The sequence below is a fragment of the Phocoena sinus genome, chromosome 11, assembly GCF_008692025.1.
Source record: "Phocoena sinus isolate mPhoSin1 chromosome 11, mPhoSin1.pri, whole genome shotgun sequence".
NCBI lineage: Eukaryota > Metazoa > Chordata > Mammalia > Artiodactyla > Phocoenidae > Phocoena > Phocoena sinus.
In genome coordinates, this window is record NC_045773.1 from 7,650,714 (window position 1) to 7,669,397 (window position 18,684).

Here is an 18,684-nt window from a genome sequence, read left to right on the forward strand (position 1 = left end):
CAACGTGTAAAACCAAAGAATCATTTGATGCAACAGGCAACTAAGTGACTCAAAACTGAAGGTTAAATTTAAAGAAGAAACTAATTTAGAGAAAAAAAGGTAATCCTAGAGGAACTTATTCTAAGCAATCAGTCATTATGCCTGTGTGTGTGTGTGTGTGTGTGTGTGTGTGTGTGTGTGTGTGTGTAAGGCAAAACCAGATTGATTCAGTGCAGGCTGGTGGGTCCCAGATGATTGCTTAGAATGAGTTTTCCGGAGACAGTGATCTGAGGGAACAGAATCTGGCCAGTGGCCAGTACCAGTAAAGAGCAGCCATGAATCGCTGGGGACATTTACATTCAACCCCTGTGGGGAAGCATTTTCATCTCCTCCTATGGCAACATCTGGGAGGTTGACCTATGGAACACAATGCATGGGCTGCCACACACAGTCGTTCAGGCTGGGCAATGCACAAGAGTACTCAGCCACGAGGACAGGAATGTGCTGAACTCTGGCTCATGCCCTGGAAGCCACAAGCCCTGGTTCAGGAAGTGTGTGTGGGGGGTGTCTTTCTCTAATTTGCACTAAAGCATGTTGGGGCCAGCAGAGGCCCTGGCAGTGACACACATTCTCTTCCCACAGAGGCATAGTATAGAGATCCAAGTATGAATTTGCAGTTCTGCTCTTTTTTTTTTTTGCGGTACACGGGCCTCTCACTGCTGTGGCCTCTCCCGTCGCGGAGCACAGGTTCCGGACGCACAGGCTCAGCGGCCATGGCTCACGGGCCCAGCCGCTCCGCAGCATGTGGGATCTTCCCAGCACGGAGCACGGGGCACGAACCCGCGTCCCCTGCATCGGCAGGCGGACTCTCAACCACTGCGCCACCAGGGAAGCCCGCAGTTCTGCTCTTCATTGCTTACCAGACTTAGATTGCTCTGGGCTGTTCTGGCAGGAGGAGGAGGAGAAGCCCACTGAGCAGACCTCTCTCAGCACCTTCAGGGAGGTGTCAGGTTGCTGCCTGCTTCCTTTCACGTCCCCCGTGGAAATCCTGGTGGTGAACTAGCTCAGCAACCCCCATTAAACTGAAAAGTGCTGCTCTCCTGAGATATTTTCCCCTGTGCAATTGGCAAAAATTTAAAAGACATTCCATGGGCAGGGCTATGGAAAAGCAGCCTTCCCCTATGTTGCTGGGAGGAGGAGAAAATGGTGCCGCCCCACCAGAGGAGAATTTGGCTTTATCTGATGAAACTACACGTTTGTTTGCCCTTTGACCCAGTAATCCCACTTCTAGGAACCTACCACAGAGACACACCTCTATGAATAAGAAACACAGGTACAAGGTTATTTGTTGTGGCAGTATTCGTAACAGCAAAAGATGGGAATGTCAATCCATAGGAGACTGGTTGACTACATTATGGTCTATCCATGAAATAGAGTCGTTTGCGGCCATAAAAAAAAAAATGAGGAAGATCTGTATGAACTGACAAGGAGGGATTTCTAGGATTTACTGTTTAGAGAAGAAACAAGTATATGTAGTAGCAGAGTGTGCTACTTCCATTTTATGTAAGAAATGAGGGAAGGTAAAAAAATTGTATATATGTATTTGCTTATTTTTGCAGAAAGAAAGATTAGCAGGACAAACCAGAGACTAATGAAAATGGTTAAATGTAAGGTGTAGGGAGAGAAGAATAAGAATAGGGCTTCTCTGCAAGCAACTTTTTATCTCGTTAGGACTCCTGGAACATGTGGATGCTTTATATTTTCAAAATTGCATACTTTTAAAAAAAAGCATTTCTAAAAAAATTAAATCCCTAAAATTGAATATAAATAGAAACAAATAAGCTGTATATCAGAGTGACAACCATACAGAGAGTAACTTTTCAACATGTGCTCTGGTCATACGCTTTTTTAAAAGCTCTACTGAATTACATACCATAAGGCTCATCCATTTTTTAAAGTATATATTTTAGTAGTTTCTAGTATATTTATAGATTTGTACATCATCACCATAATCTAATTTCAGAAAATTCTCACCATCCCTAAAAGGAACCCTGTACCCATTTATAGTCACTCCCTATACCGCTTACACTCCAGCCCCCATCCCTAGGCAACCACTAATCTACTTTCTGTCTTCTGATCATATGTCTTTAGTGGGATACATTCTGAGGGCCTAAAAAACAAAAAAAGCCCTGCAAATAAACGTTAATTTTTATATAGTAGGTTTATTGCTAGTGGTGATATGGTTATTAAAAATCTGAAACTAGGGCTTCCCTGGTGGCGCAGTGGGTGAGGGTCTGCCTGCCGATGCAGGGGACACGGGTTCGTGCCCCGGTCCGGGAGGATCCCACATGCCGCAGAGCGGCTGGGCCCGTGAGCCATGGCTGCTGAGCCTGCACGTCCGGAGCCTGTGCTCCGCAACGGGAGAGGACACAACAGTGAGAGGCCCGTGTACCGCAAAAAAAAAACAAAAACAAAAACAAAAAAATCTGAAACTATTTTATGTATATTGTAGGATAAGGCAGATACATTAAAATATCAATTATAAATACTATTCAGAACAAGATTTTCACTGTGAGAAAAATGAAATGAAAATACAAAATAAATGAAGGTAAAGAAAACATTGTACCTTAAACATGAATTAGAAATATCAGTGTGAACTTGTGAAAAAAAAAATGTATATTCTAGCTCTATGTACTGAAAGAGCCGAGATGTTCTTTATGACACTCCTGTAGCAATGAGCACACCTAGAACCTAGATCTTGGTTTCTAAATACCATGCCCTGCAAAAAGCAAACAAAGCTCCTTAGAGAAGTTTTTTATTCCAGGTCTAGGTCAAGGAAAGTACCAGGTGATTCAGGGACATCTTTTATGCCAGAAAGCAATTAAGTGCTCAATAGAGGTCGCATCAAAGGACATAAGAAAGGACTCCCCCTGGCCAAATCTGGGGACAATCTGAGCACCCCAATGAATAGTGATGTAGCGGGTTATAACACTTTAATTAAAAATTATAAAAACAAGCCCATAAAATGTTTTTTAAAAAATAGGAGGGTGGAGGGAAAAAGCTCTTCTTTAGGGAAGAATGCCACCTAATAATTGTAGATGGAATGACAGAAAATCACCATTTTGTTAGAACCGCAGGGTAATAATTGATTTGGGCAAAAGTTATCATTGGATGCTCAAAGCACTGGGTAAAATATGTTAAGCATGATGACATGCACACAGATCACTTATTGTTTACAAAAATATTTTATATTTTACACTTGTTATTACAAAGGAGAAAATATACCTTTACAGTGTAGAGATCCAGAGGCCACCACCTTAACCCAGTGATCAAGCATTACCCACATAGTATTCTTGGCCACAATATTTAACCTGACTCTAATCATGAGGAAGCAATCAGACAGATCCTGAACGTGAGGAATTCTACAAGGCAGTTGGCCTGGACTCTTCAATAAAAGTCAATATTATGAAAAACAAACTAACAATAAAAAATGTTGGGGTCTGTTTTGCATTCAAAAGACTAACGAAGCATAACAACTGAATGAATTGTGTGAACGCTGATTAGATCTTAGCGTTTGAAAAATTCTATGAAAGACGTGGGACAATGGGGAATGTTTGGGTAAAGTCTGTGACACGGTGTTTTGGAACTCTTGTTAATTTTCTTAGGTGTAATACACGGTTACGTAGGGGAATAGCCTTATGCTGAGGAGGAATGTGTTGAAGTATTTAGCAGTGATGTGTTGTAATGTCTACAAAACACTCTCAAATAATTGAGCAGTATTAAATATAAGTAGAGAAAGGGAGGGAGAGCAAATATGGCAAGATGAGTGTAAGTGTAGGGTGACGGATGTTCATTATTTTAATTCTACAGCGTTGTTAGAGATTGGAGCAGTTTCAGAATCCGCTGCAGGGAGCACTCTAAGCATGCTGTATGGCAGAGGCTGTCACATCTGTCCTCCAGTTCAGGCTGGGCCAGGTCACCTCTTCCTCCATCTGCACACACCCTGCCCCTTTACCGAGCTGAATCGTCATCTCCTGTTTCCCCTTAGGTGAAGACCCGCTTGTGGATGATCAAAATGAACGAGATATCAATTCAGTCGCTGGCGTTCTAAAACTGTATTTCCGAGGACTGGAAAACCCACTCTTTCCTAAGGAAAGGTTTCAAGATTTGATATCTACTATTAGTAAGTATTTCCCAGGTGGAATGATCAATTTCTTGACCAATCTTTATTGAAGCTGCACTCCAGGCTCATCGCTGCAGGGGAGGGGTGCCTTGAAAGAAGCCATATGACTCTTGTCTTCATGGAACTTAAAACCTAGTTGTGGAAATAACAAGATGGTTTATAATAGAAGGACTCATGGGCATGGTACACCTCTGGGTATAGGAGGAGCTCAGAAGAGAAGAGGCAGAGGGAGCCTTGGTTTCTCAGATCACAGCTGAGGGAGAATGATGTGAGTAGAGTCTTTGGGGAGGAGTGGACTCAGGGATCCTAGGAAGGGTTGGGGACACACAGATCAATGGGACCAGCAGGAGGGTGTCCCAGCCAGTACATGGTGTAAGATGCTGGAAGGGTCCGATGGAGCAAGAAAGGGAAGGCCTTGAATGCCTTGCAAGGATTCCAGAGCTTTTCCCCTTGGGTTACAGGGAGTCATGGAAGGTTTGGGAGTCAGGTCAGCAATATGGCAAACAGGGAAATGATGAAAATAAGTTGATTGTGGGCTTCCTCTGACATCACTAGCCATGAGAGTCCTTCTTGACTAGTATTTCTGTGGATAAAGGCAGGAGCCCAATCTAGGGGCTGAAGTAAAGGCACCTTGACTGTAAGATGCCAAAATCCACGGCAATCTTTTGGGAGTATTTTTTTAAATAAACTTTTAATTTTAGAATATTAGAATGTTAGTATTTTGGAATAAACTCTTTTTTTTTAAAAATAAACTCTTTGAGTTACAGAAAAGTTGCCCCACACCCCGTTTCACTAGGGATGCTTCTCACAATGTTCTGAGGGATATTTGCAGCCAGGGAAGTGCCCCAGGAGGTGACAAGAGCCTAGGGAGGCTTGAACCCTCTTATTTGTCTTGTGTGAAAGGCGCTTCCTCCACTCTTCTGCCCCCCACTACTTCCTGCTCATCTTTCCTGATCCACTTCAGGCTCCAGACCACCTCTCAGAAATCCCAGGCCACAGAAGCCCATCCCTATCTGAGCCCCGTGTCACCTGCTCAGCCAGTATTTCCAGAAGCTCCAATAGACCAGTTCCTGAGCGGACAAGGTGTTTGGCCCCTGGTACAAGGTCATGGCATTGTGTACCTTGAATAACAGTGTGAGAGGAAAAGTCCCTCCTCACTTCCCTCCCAAAGCCTTGGTTACATCAAGGAGTGACAGCCCCTCTGCCCCCAACGTACAAGTCAATCTCCCTGCTAAACAGAGAGAGCAGGGCCCCAGTCTCAGAAATTTTTGTATAAAACAATGTCTACCTATAATTTGGTAGCATTGTTTTGCTTTCATTGTATCTCTTTTTATGTTACATTCTAATTATGGCAAGTGATCCTGGTTTCTCCTTTACAGAGTGAGGTATGGTCTCCTTTTTTTTTTTTTCTTTTGCGGTACGTGGGCCTCTCACTGCTGTGGCCTCTCCCGTTGTGGAGCACAGGCTCCGGATGCACAGGCTCAGCAGCCATGGCTCACGGGCCCAGCCGCTCCGCGGCATGTGGGATCTTCCCGGACCGGGGCACGAACCCGTGTCCCCTGAGTCGGCAGGTGGACTCCCAACCACTGTGCCACCAGGGAAGCCCAAGGTCTCCTTTTTTAAAGAAATGTATTTAAGAAAACAGTAACAATAAACAGTAGTGGAGGTGGTCTAGGGCAGTGTGACTGAGGCCGAGGACACGGAGGGGCCTGTATGGGGGGCAGTGGACTCGATATGTGTGCCAGAGCCTTCCACTCTGTGTGGAGGCCTTGGTGAGGGGCCAGACCTTGAAGGTAGGCTGGAGCATGCCAGGTGAAGAAGAGAGATCACCAGTGTGTGCAAAGACCTGGAGCAGGAGAGCCTTTGTGTGTTTGGGTGGAGGGGTGGGGGGTGGCTAAGGTGGCCTGGCACAGTTCTTCTGCGGGGCACTACTGGCACTTCGGGTAGAGCAGTGCCTTGTTGTGTGTCCCACACATTCAGGACCCTTAGCACCTTGGCCCCTGGATCCCAAATGCCAGTGGCACCCTCCAGTCACTGCAACAATCCCAGAGAATGCCCCACATATTTGTAAGTGCCCCAGAGGTGCACGCCCACTTCATCTGAGAAACATGGCTCTCAATCATCTTCAGATACTTGGAGAAGGGGTGGCAGCTGGGAGATGAAGCAGGCAAGGGTGGTTGAAGCTGCATCATGAAGGGCCTTGGATACAGAGGAGAAAGGGGAAAGCTGTGTTTTTAAAGGAACATGCTGACAGGATCTGGAGGCTGGAGAGAGGAGGGGCTGAGTGAGAAAAACATGTTTTTCTCTGAAAAAGAAACTGACATGGGTTTATGCATCAGCCCTGCAGATAATCATTGGAGCTTTGGTAGCTCATTCTTAGCCTGAGCTTTCTCTCTCTACAGAGAAAAGCCCACAAAGCACTTTTTTCTCCTTACCAAGCCCAATTTGCTGCCCCCAACTCTGGCCTGACTGATTAAATGTCTGTATCTCTAGGGTTGACCTGAAAATGGGGGTCAGAGACAAGAGCCCAGGAATCACCAGGCTCTTTGACCAATATACAGCTCAGGAGGTGGTTATTTATTCAGTGCTCATTTCCTGAGCACCTACTCTGTGCCAGGCCTGTGCTGCAGCTGGTGTTTTTAAAGAGTCTAATAAAACCTGGTCCCTGCCTGTGTTCATCAGGACTCATAGGCTACAGGTGACAGAAACTCAGCTTACACTGACTTAACCCGTAAAAGGGAATGTAGTGGCTCATATATCTGAAAAGTTAAGGCCCAGCTGGACTCAGACCTTACACGACATCTTCAGGAATCTGTCCCCTCCAGCTCTGTGGTGACTGCACTCCCGGACACCATCTTCTTTCCTGGGAGCCCCCAGCTGCTCCTCTACCCATTTTCAAGAGGGAACTTCTCTCTAGGTTTCTCCAGCTGAGTCCCAAGGATCGACCCTGATTTGTTCTGATTAGGCCATGGACCCCTTCCTGGGCCCAGCCCTGTGGCTAGGGGAATTTGATGCTCTGATTGGCTAGGCCAAGGTCACATTTCCATCCCTGGAACTGAGAGTAAAACTGCCTCCCCCTGGGCTTCCCTGGTGGTGCAGTGGTTAAGAATCTGCCTGCAGGGGACACGGTTTGATCACTGGTCTGGGAAGATCCCGGATGCCGCGGAGCAACTAAGCCCGTGCACCACAACTACTGAGCCCATGTGCCACAACTACTGAAGTCCGCGTGCCTAGAGCCCGTGCTCCACAACAAGAGAAGCCACCGCAATGAGAAGCCCGCACACCACAACCAAGAGTAGCCCCTGCTTGCCGCAACTAGAGAAAGCCCATGTGCAGCAACGAAGACCCAACACAGCCAACAATAAATAAATAAATTAATTAATTAAAACAAAACAAAAAACCTGCCTCCCCCTGAACCACATGGGCTGATCTCACAGGTGGGACTCACAAATGTCAGCTACTTGGCTCTCTGCTGATGAAAGGCGCCCTGAAAAGTCCCTTTATGTTACAGAACTGGAGAACCCAGCTGAGAGGGTGCACCAGATCCAACAAATCCTCATCACCCTTCCCCGCGTGGTCATCGTGGTCATGAGATACCTCTTCGCCTTCCTCAACCAGTGAGTTGCCAAGCCAAGGGGGGGACCGCCTCTTTGACTCAGCCCTGGCCTCCTTTGGGAGGGGGTGTCCTGAGGTTTGTAGGTACAACTGTTCCTAGAACATGGGACCCTCCTGAACACGAGTAGAGCCCCCAAGAGAAAGAAACCACGGGGGAGGATTCACCTTTCCCTGGTGACTTGTGGGTACTCCTTTCTTGTAGCCTCTCGCAATATAGTGACGAGAACATGATGGATCCCTACAACCTGGCCATCTGCTTCGGGCCCACCCTCATGCACATCCCCGATGGGCAAGACCCTGTGTCCTGCCAGGCACATGTCAACGAAGTCATCAAAACCATCATCATCCACCATGAAGCCATCTTCCCCAGCCCCCGGGAGCTAGAGGGACCTGTGTATGAAAAATGCATGGCTGGAGGGGAAGAATATTGGTAAGATTCCATTCTTCTTGATATTATTATTATCATCGTTGTTGTTGTTACTGTTGAACCAGAACAGTAAGAAACCCTTTGATTTTCTTACTGCTTTTTAGTCTGTACTCCCATATATATTTTCTCATTTGAGCTTCGCTCCAGCCTTATACGAGGGATAGGTACATCAGTCAAGACTGTCTTGGTTTATAAGGGACGGAAATACAACTCAAACAGGCTTAAGCCAATTGGGAATTTAGTTTTAACTAAATAAAGTCTGGGATCATAGCTTTAGGTATAGCTGGATCCAGGAGTTCAACTATTATCATCAGGACTCAGTCCTGCAATTCCCAGCCCCTGGCTGCTTTCTTCTACATTGGCTTCATTCTCAGGCAGCCTCTCCCTTGGTAGTTTCAGAGAGGCATCTGGTAACACCAGTTTAGAGCCTGTTCTCTCGCCATTCCCAGTGGAAAAAGAGCTCCTCCTTCCCAAATGTTTTAACACAAGTCCAAGAATTACGTCTCCTCCTGAGGCTTGGGTCTGGTGAACTAATCACATCGATTAGGAGATGTATGTAATGCTGTCATTGGCCAGGTGAGCTGCAAGCCCATCTCAGGCCGCAGGGGGTGGATAATCCCCACCTCAACCTCTTAAACTGAGAATGACACTTCCCACCCTTGTCCCCTACCATCTAGAGTTCTCTGTTCCTGGCAAAGTTTGTTCACTTTCTTTGAGAGCTCCACACCAGGCCAACAGGTGCTAGTTGGGCACCTCTGTGTACCTGGTGCTACACTGGGTTTTGGGAGAAATATTTTAGAATCTTATCAAACTCAGGGCTGACTACCTTCCCCAGGCTAAGACCTTAAAATACGGTGAAAATAGAACATTTCTGTGAAGACAGAAAATTCAAAACACCAACTGACAAAAACCAAAGGGCTCCTACTCTTTCTTTCTTCCCAATCCAGGACAACACACAGCTGTATGTTCAGGGGTTACCCACACTGCTTTCAGCCAGATGCCTACAGGGGAGTTAGTCTTTTGATTGTCAGAGCGTTCCTGGACTCTTGCCTCGCTTTAGTTCTGTGGGCATATTTGGGCAGCAGCTTCAAAGAAGGGAAACGTTCCAGCCTCCTTGTTTCTCTGCAACACTTCTCTGCATAGAAACACCGGACCACAGCTCTCTAATCTCATCTGAGGCACCTGGAGCCAGTCTGTCCCTGATCTGTAACAGAAATCCTACAACCAGCAAGCACACTTTTTAGACAAAGAGAAGCTTTTCAACTTTATCGCTCTTGCAGCCATTACCAGTTTTCTTTTCTTGCTGCAATATATATAATTAGTGCTCTGGGAAGGCACGTACAGATCTTAGCATACTTACCAAAGCACTACATACAATAACCACACTTTTCTTAATCCCATTTGTGCCCCATGAGAAAGGAAAACTACTAATTACATGGTAATTTTGGAGGAGTTTTCAAAGCCAAAAAGGAGGATTTGGTTGAGGGTCTCATCACAGTGGACAACATTCATTCACCAAATTGTTACTGAGCATCTGTCCTGGGCCAGGCCCTGGGCTGAGGGGTAGGAATGTAACCTGACCAGGAGTAACCCCTGAGACAGGGAGGAGGAAAGAAGCAGTTCTAGGAGTAGAGGCCCTGGAGCCAATGTAGGGAGGTCAAGAAAGGCTTCCTGGAGGAAACACGGTGACTTGACTGAGGCCTGAAGGATGAACTGGGTCAGCCAGGTGAGAGCGGGCAAAGAATGTGCTAGGCCTGGAGCATGCAATAAAATGAAAAGCGTTCTGTATGCCTGCAGTGTTGCATGTGACGAGAGAATGGTGAGGGAGGAGGCCCCACAGGCCGGCAGGAGCCAGGTTATAAAAGATCTTAAGCCATTGTGCAGAGTCTGGAACTTATCCAGGAGAATTTTTCATAATAAAGTCCATATTCCTTTAAATGGTATTGTAAATGTCACCTTCAAGAAGCCTTCCTTGACACCCTATGTAGGTCCGCTCTCCTGTTCTTGTCTCTGCTTATCTGTGCCTATATAACACATTTCAACTTGTAGCACTTCTGTTTCTCAGCCCATGAGGGCAGGGTTTGTGTCCACGTTACCCATCAATGCATCCCTCTTACCTAGCACCATGCCTGGCATAGATTAAGACTCAGTCAATGGTTTGATTAAAAAAAAAACTGATTGGCTCACTATGTGAATGAACCCTGGCCTCAAGAAGCTTACAATCCAGTGATGGGGCAGCAGCTGATGAAATTATCCCAGTGCATTAATGACAGAATTTGATGGTCCTGGACTCACTCTACCCCTAAGCCCATCATGGTTGCCAGCCTGCTCGCCACCTGGGCTGATGTGGATTTTGCACGCAGCACCATGAGGCAGCCCCGAGGAACCCACTCCTTGGGAGCTTCACCCACCTTGCTGAGCTTGTCACCTCTGCTGCAAGAAAGGCAGGGAGCCAGGCCAGATGGATGACTCTCAGTACTTCCAAAGTTCCCTCTGCTCTGGCCTGAGGTCCTTCTGAGGAAAAACGTTGGTGTTTCACTGCTTTCTAGATCTTACAGAATACTTAGGCACTGACGGCCTTTACCAAGAAGACAGCCCAGCAAATTTCAGGGCTGGGGTCAGTTGGGGGATGGTATTCAGGGAATCTTCCCAATGGGTGAGGGGGCCGGGAGTGGTTTTCTGTTAGGAAGGTCTGCGGGTGGTCAGATGAAAAAAATGGGATGAAGTGGGCCTGGCCTGATCTGGGTCAAGGCGCAGAGGTGGGCTAGGCCGGCGCCTGAGGGAGGCTGAGGGCAGTGTGAGGTACAAAGCCCCCCCAGGAGTCCCCTCCCCATGTTTCCTTGCAGCGACAGCCCGCACAGCGAGCCAGGGACCATCGACGAAGTTGACCACGACAATGGCACCGAGCCTCACACCAGTGATGAAGGTGAGTGAGGGGGAATCGGGGCGAGGAACTCACCTGGGGCCTCTCCTGCTGACTCATGCCTGCCCACCTGCTGGGCCGACCCACGTAACCTCCACCCATCCAGCTTTGCAAGTCAGCACGTCATCCTCTGACGCAGACAGCGACCCAGAAAGACCTCCAGTCCACTGCATCCCCACACAGCTTGCCTCCTTCCCTTCTGTGTCCTGCCTGGCCTGAGTGCAAATCCTAAGTGGCAAGAGTTTCCTAAGTAGGAAGCAGGCTTTGTCCTCTGTCCCTCCCCTGTTGGGGGTCTGTTCTGCGCCCGGCCTGAGCTGGGACCTGGGGCACATCAATGAGCCAGACGTGGGTCATCAAGGCGCTCCTGGTCTTGTCACCTGACAGGTCGAGAGCAGCTCCGCACCATGCAGAGTGACAATGCCAGGCTACAGGGGTGACCCAATGCAGTGGGTACCCCAAAAGCGAGGCCAAACAGTGGTGACCCAGGGAAGTGTGAGCACGTAGAGAGAGAAAGGCCGGCCGGGGTCTGAGGGACTCCTCAGACCTTCCACCCCTCTAGACAAGGAAATAAAATCAGGTTTGTCTCTAGGGAGCCTGGACAGTATAGGCAAGCAGTCTGGATAATACGGGCCTGGGGCCAGCATTTCCATTAGGCAGGTCAGGCACAGTGCCCAGGGCCCACGATGCTTTCAGGGCCCATGAAAACATTTTAATTTTTTTTTAATAATAAGAAAAAAGAGAATATGAGCCTGGATTATATTCATCTCTGTACAATGCAGTTGTGAGATATAATTTTTGACATTTCTTCTAGTGGAGGAAGGGGCCCATGCAAGCCCAGGTGCCAAGGGCCTGAGAGTCACAACACCTCCCTATGTTGACTGAGCACAGCCCTCCTTTCTCCCTGTGATAGTCTCACTTTTAAAAAATCATTATTCAGCAGTTCTCTTATTGGCCTTTGTGTTTGTCTTGTGGGACAGTCCCAGGCCCTGTTGGCCACCATTTTTGTCAGGAGAACTGGGTATCTCCTCAGGTGAGGTTTCTGGGAGTTGGCATAAGAGGCAAGACTAATAGGTGGGTTTTCATATTCTAGTGGGACTATTTCAGTTTCCACCCACAGAACCTCCAACTCAAACTGACTTAAGCCTAAAAGGGATTCAGATCATATACTTGAAAGTCCCAGGTAGGCATGGCTTCAGGCATAGCTGGATCCAGGAGCTTAGTAGAGCTTGTCAGGAATGTGTCTCCACCTTGCCGTTCTGCTTCCCTCTGTGTTGGCTTCATCCTCAGGTAGGATCTCCCTGTGTGGTGGTCTCTGGCAACTCCAGGCTTTCCTCATCCTTTTACCCAAAGTCCCAGTGGAAGAGAGCTTCCTTTTCAGAATGGTTCCAAGAAAGCTGCTGGGATGAAGTCTCATTGCATTGCCTTGAGTCACGCACTGAGGCGAGAACCAGTCACTGTGGCCCGAGAGGGAGCTGATGGGTCGGACCTGGGTCCCAGGGCAGGAAAGCACATCTAGGCACAGTGTTCAGCTCTGCCAGAATCCTCAGAGGCTGAAGTGATCCTGAGCTGAGGAAAGTGTCCTGCAGAGCCTTTGTTTTGAGATATGAAGGCTGCCACCTTCTGCTTGTTTGCAGTGGTTTGCTTTTCTACGTCCTTCCTTTCCTCTCCTTTCCTACCACCTCCAGTCCACCCTCTTCTTCTATCACTTTTAACAGCCCCCCTGTCGTTCTCTCCATCTGTTTCTTGTTTATTCCCGTGTGTTTGTGTGTGTGTGCGCGTGCGCGCAGCTCTTGTTCTAGATCTTGCTCTCAGCCTCTCTTCTTCCACTGGTGGAAAACACCTCTTGTCCAACAAGTTAGACTGATTTTTCAGCATTGAGACCTATGGAGGCTGCTGGTGGAGGCAGACACATCTGTGAGGAAGTGGGTCAGGTGCCCTCTGAGGAGCCTTGCAGCCTTCCTGGGGGACCCACTTTTGGGGGGCTGAGGTTGCTGTCAGTCACCCTGCACCTGCTGTGTTTCCCCACAGCTCCTCACTGGAGGTGGAAGGTGCCGTGGGCATCAGGACTGAGGAGGGGGAAGGCCAGATAGCACGGGGCTTGCTGCCACAGGACACACCTGGCAGGCTTCACCCCTACCAAGAAAACCCCCAGAAAATGCTGCCTCGACCCCTCAGAGCAGAGGCACACAGGTCCCTGGAAGGGGATAGATCAGAGCCTTGTGTCTGCTTCTCCGGGAGATACTGCCCCTATTGTTCTTTGTCATGCTGCTGGTTTCTGAGAATGACAAAGGTAGGAAGAATCGTCCCGGAAGGACAGTGATCCTCCCCGGGAGAGCCAGTTCAGGGAAGGCTCTCGCTGTATCCTGTGTGTTGGTGTGGGTGCTGAACCATGGACGTTCTCTGGAGAAAAACTAATTGCATTGTCAAATGTTTACATTCATGCCAACTCCAGCTGAAACAGTCATAGAAATGTTGAGCTGCAGGAATGGTCAAGGGGGCACTGGACTCAAGACCTTTATGGCCATGTGATCTTTGATAAGCCACATAACCTCTGGCCTTGGTCTCCTTATCTGTAAAATGGGAATGGCAGCAGCAAGAGAATTGTGGTCTAGGTTAAACTGAGGTGACGTACATGAAAGAGCTTAGCACAGTGCTTGGGACCACTAGGTGGCTACGAAACATTAATTGACTGTGTATCCAGTGTAAATCTTTCCTGATCCTGATAAAGAAACCGAGTCCAAAGAATTTTATTGATGTGACTATTTATTGGCAGCCTAACTGCCTGATTTCTTACCTACTTCCCTCTAAGACATTTCATGTAGGAGATCCATTGGTATCTTCGTCTCTCTTGAAAGTACCCTGTATGAATGGAGCCCAGCTCTTCAAAGGTCAAATAGGCCATAACACCACAACTCCACGTCCTTGTATTCGATGGCTCACCCAATGAGTGACCGAATTGGAGGACCAAGTCAGTTGTTTGAGAGTCTCCTGCCTTTGCTGTCTCAGCAGATTCTGCACCTAACTGACGCCCGCTGCCCTGTCTTGAGTCTATAACACATCATGGGTGTGAGTGTGGAAAATCCATTTGTGCTTGCCCTTCCCTGTCTCCAAGACTTAGGAAGAAACGATGGTTAGGCTAAGAACCCTTGATTGTCGGAAATAAACAATGAAAACATTAAGGCAGCCAGTCAGTAGCAACTTTATTAATACAATGCTAAATGAGGAAGCAGACTGCCAGACAAAGAAACCACTGAAACTGGTAACAGAAACGTGCTCATAAAGTTAACATGTGCACCATCATCCTTTCATTGATATTTTCCCCAAATTCGCCCAAATTGCCCTTTGACTCCTTGCACATCATCTACATCTAGAAAACCATTAAACTGTTAACTCTTTGCACACATCAGGTATCCATAAATGGGCTTTAGGAGGCCCATTACAGGCAAAATTTTATTTCTGTAGGAACGTGTGCCTCTGAGAAGAGGTCCACAGTTTTCATTAGATTGTTCTAGGCATTGACTAGAAATCAGGGTAAGATTTTTACTTGTTTCTAAAATATTGGTTCCCAGTATCTTCTTTAATAAAAAAATTTCAAACACACTGAAAAGTTGAAGATAATTGTACAGTGAACACCCATATAACTACCACTTAGTTTCTACAATTGATAACATTTTGCTTTATTTGCTTTTACATGTATCTGTCTACCCATCTGTCAATCCATCTTATTTTGTTTTTAATTAATTAATTTATTTATCTATCTATTTTTGGCTGCATTGGGTCTTCGTTGCTACGCACAGGCTTTCTCTAGTTGCGGCGAGTGGGGGCTACTGTTCGTTGCGGTGTGCGGGCTTCTCATCACAGTGGCTTCTCTTGTTGTGGCGCACGGGGTCTAGAGCGCAGACTCAGTAGTTGTGGCACACGGGCTTAGTTGCTCCGCAGCATGTGGGATTCTCCTGAACTAGGGCTCGAACCCATGTTCCCTGCATTGGCAGACGGCTTCCTAACCACTGCGCCACCAGGGAAGTCCCTCCATCTTATTTTTAACGCATTTCAAAGTAAGTTTCAGTCATCACTGAACGTATCCCCCAGACACTTCAGCAAGCAAATCATTAAAAAGGGCCAGTATTGTTCATGGTTCTTTTTTTAAAGTAAAATTGCAACACTGAAATGCATAAATTTTAAGTGTTTCATCCATGAGTTTTTATAAATGCAAAAAATTTGTATAACTCAAACCCCTCTCAAGATACAGAACATTTCCAATACCCCAGAATGTTCCTTCATGCCCTCTCCCACTCAGTCCCTGCCCCAAAAGCCCAAGAAGCAGCCACTGATGTGATTTTTTTCCACCAGAGATTAGTGTTGCCTGTTCTAGAACTTCATATAAATAGAATTGTGAAGAGAGTCTTTCTGCTCTGTCTTCTTTCACTCGGCATAATGTTTAGAGATTCATCCATATTGTATGTATTAGGCAAGGTTTTGAGGGTATTAAAATGGTATTTCAGTCAGTTTACACGTGAAAGCCCAATTCTGCCTGAATGATTGCCACTCTGCCCCGTAAGAAATAAAGACAATAGAAAAACGAGAACAGTGGTCACGTCATTATTTCCTCACCGCTAGTGTAGGGATGGTAAACTGGCCAGCACCACGTGCTTAGGCCTGAAACCTGGGTAGGAATCTCACTGCCTCTTTTATTTTAACCATTTTAATGAGATATAATTCACATACCATACAGTTCACCCATTTAAAGTGTACAATTCAGTGGTGTTTAATATATTCACAGATACGTGCAATCATCACCACAGTCAATTTTGGAACTTTTTTTTTTAAAAAAATGTTACTTTTGAACATTTTCATCACCATAGAAAGGACCCCCATGGCCTTAGCTCTCATCCCTTACTCTCCTTTCCCTCCCACGTTTCTCCCCAACCCTAAGCAACCACTAATCTACTTTGTCTCTATGTGTTTATCTATTCCAGACATTTCATATAATGAAATCATGCCGTACGTGGCCTTTGTATATGGCTTCTTTCACTTAGCATGATGTTTTCAAGGTGCATTCCTGTTGTAGCATGAATCTGGAATTCATTCCTTTCTATGGCTGAATACTATCCCATTGTGTGGACAGACCGTGTTTTGTTCATCCATTTGTCAGTCGATAGACATTTGGGTTGTTTCCACTTTTTGGCTTTTATGAATATTGCTGCTGTAAACATTTGTATACAACTTATATGCAGCCATATGTTTTCATTTCTCTTGGTTACATACCTAGGAGTGGAATTGCTGGGTCATACAGTAGCTTTATGTTTAGTCATTTAAGGAACTGCCAGAGTGCTTTCCAAGGTGCCCGTACCGTTTTATATTACTACTAGCAGTGTATGGGGGTTCCAGTTTCTCCACATCCTTGTCAATACTTGTTATTATCTGACTTTTTGATTATAACCATCTTAATGGGTGTGCTGTGGTATCTCCTTGAGGCCTTGATTTGCATTTTTCTCATGACTAATGATGCTGAGCATCTTTTCCTGTGCTTATTGGTCATTTGTATAACTTTGCTGGAGAAATGTCTCTTCAGATCCTTTGCCCAGTTAAAACTTTGGTTATTTGTGTGTTTTTTGTTTTTGTTTTTTTTTTGTGGTACACGGGCCTCTCACTGTTGTGGCCTCTCGCATCGCGGAGCACAGGCTCCGGATGCGCAGGCTCAGCGGCCATGGCTCACGGGCCCAGCCGCTCCATGGCATGTGGGATCCTCCCAGACCGGGGCACGAACGCGCGTCCCCCGCATCGGCAGGCGGACTTTCAACCACTGAGCCACCAGGGAAGCCCTATTTGTGTTTTTATTATTGAGTTGCAAGAGCTCTTTCTATATTCTAGATATAAGTCCCTTATCAGATATATGATTTGACACATATTCTGTGGGTTGTCTTTTTGCTTTCTTGATGATGTCCTTTGAAGTGCAAAAGTTTTTAACTTCGATAAAATCCAATTCATCAACTTTTTCTTTTGTTGGTCATGTTTTTGGTGTTATATCTAAGAATCCTTTGCCATATTCAAGTTTATGAAGGCTTACCCTTTGTTTTCATCTAAGAGTTTTAGGTTTTGTGTTTAGGTAATCCATTTAGATTCATTTTGAGTTAATTTTTGTATATGGTGTGATCATTCCTTTCTGTATGGCTATGCAGTCCCAGCATCATAAATTGAAAATATTATTCTTTACCCCATTGAATGATCTTGGCCCCCTTGTAAAAAATCATCTGGCCATAGATGTATAGGTTTATTTCTGGACGTTCAATTCTATTCCACTGATCCATATGTGTATCCTTGTGCCAGTACAATATTGTCTTGATTACTGTTGCTTTGTAGTGTGTTTGTTCTTCTTTTTCAAGATTGTTCTTCTTTTTCAAGATTTTTTTGGCTATACTGGGTGCTTTGCAATTCCATATGAATTTTAGAATCAGCTTATCAGTTTCTACAATGAAGTCAGCTGGGGTTCTGATGGTGACTGCGTTGGATTTGTACATCAATTTGGGAGTATTGTCATCTTAAGTGCTATGTCTCTGATCCATGAACGTAGGATGTTTTCGAATTTTTTATATCTTATTTAATTTCTTTCAACAATAATCTGTAGTTTTCAGAATATGAGTTTTGCACTTCTTTTGTTAAATTTATTCCTCAGTATTTTATTCTTTTGATGCTAATGTAGATGGAATTGTGTACCTAATTTCATGTTGAATTGTTCATTACAAGTGTATAGAAATACAATTGATCTTAATAATTGTTCTTGTAACCTGCGACCTTGCTGAACTTGTTCATTCATTCAAATAGTTTTTAGTGAGTTCCTTATGATTTTCTATATACAAGATCATAGCATCTGTGAATAGACATAGTTTTACTTCTTCTTTTCCAACCTGGGTGCTTTTTATTTCTTTTCTTTGCCCAATTGCCCTGGCTAGAACCACCAGTACAATGTTGATTACAGGTGATGAGAATGGACATCCTTGCCTTGCACCTGACCTGAGGGGGAAAGCATCCAGTATTTCACTGTTAAGTATGACGTTAGTTGTAGGTTTGTCATAGATGCCATTTATCAGGTTGAAGAAGATCCCTTCTCTTCCTGGTTTGCTGAGTGTTTTTATCATGTTGGCTTTCGCCAAATGCTTTTTCTTCATCTACTGAGATGATGATGTGATTTTTTTGGTTTTTTATTCTATTGATTGATATATTACATTAGTTGGTGGGGGCGATGTTAAACCAATTTTGCATTCCTTGGATAAATTCCACTTGGGTGTGGCACAAAATTCTTTTTATATGTTACTGGATTCACTTTTCTAGTATTTTGTTGAAGATTTTTGCACACATATTCATGAGATATTGGTCTATAGTTTTCTTGTGACATCTTTGTCTGATTTGGGTATAAGGTTAATACTGACCTCATAAAATGAGTTGGGAAGCATTTCCTCCTCTTCTAGTTTTTGAAAGAGTTTGTGAAGAATAGTTATTAATTCTTTAAATGTTTGGTCTAATTTAGCAGCAAAACTGTCTGGGCCTAGGCATTTCTTT

General features: G+C 45.5%; 1 protein-coding gene across 1 annotated transcript in view; it reads left to right on the forward strand.

Annotated features, from left to right (window-relative positions):
• SRGAP3 (SLIT-ROBO Rho GTPase activating protein 3) overlaps nt 1-18,684 on the forward strand; it is a 255,707-nt gene that overhangs the window by 217,215 nt on the left and 19,808 nt on the right. The window contains 4 exon segments of the mRNA XM_032649515.1: nt 4,028-4,162; nt 7,674-7,779; nt 7,980-8,207; nt 11,051-11,130. Coding sequence (XP_032505406.1) covers nt 4,028-4,162; nt 7,674-7,779; nt 7,980-8,207; nt 11,051-11,130 — 549 coding nt within the window.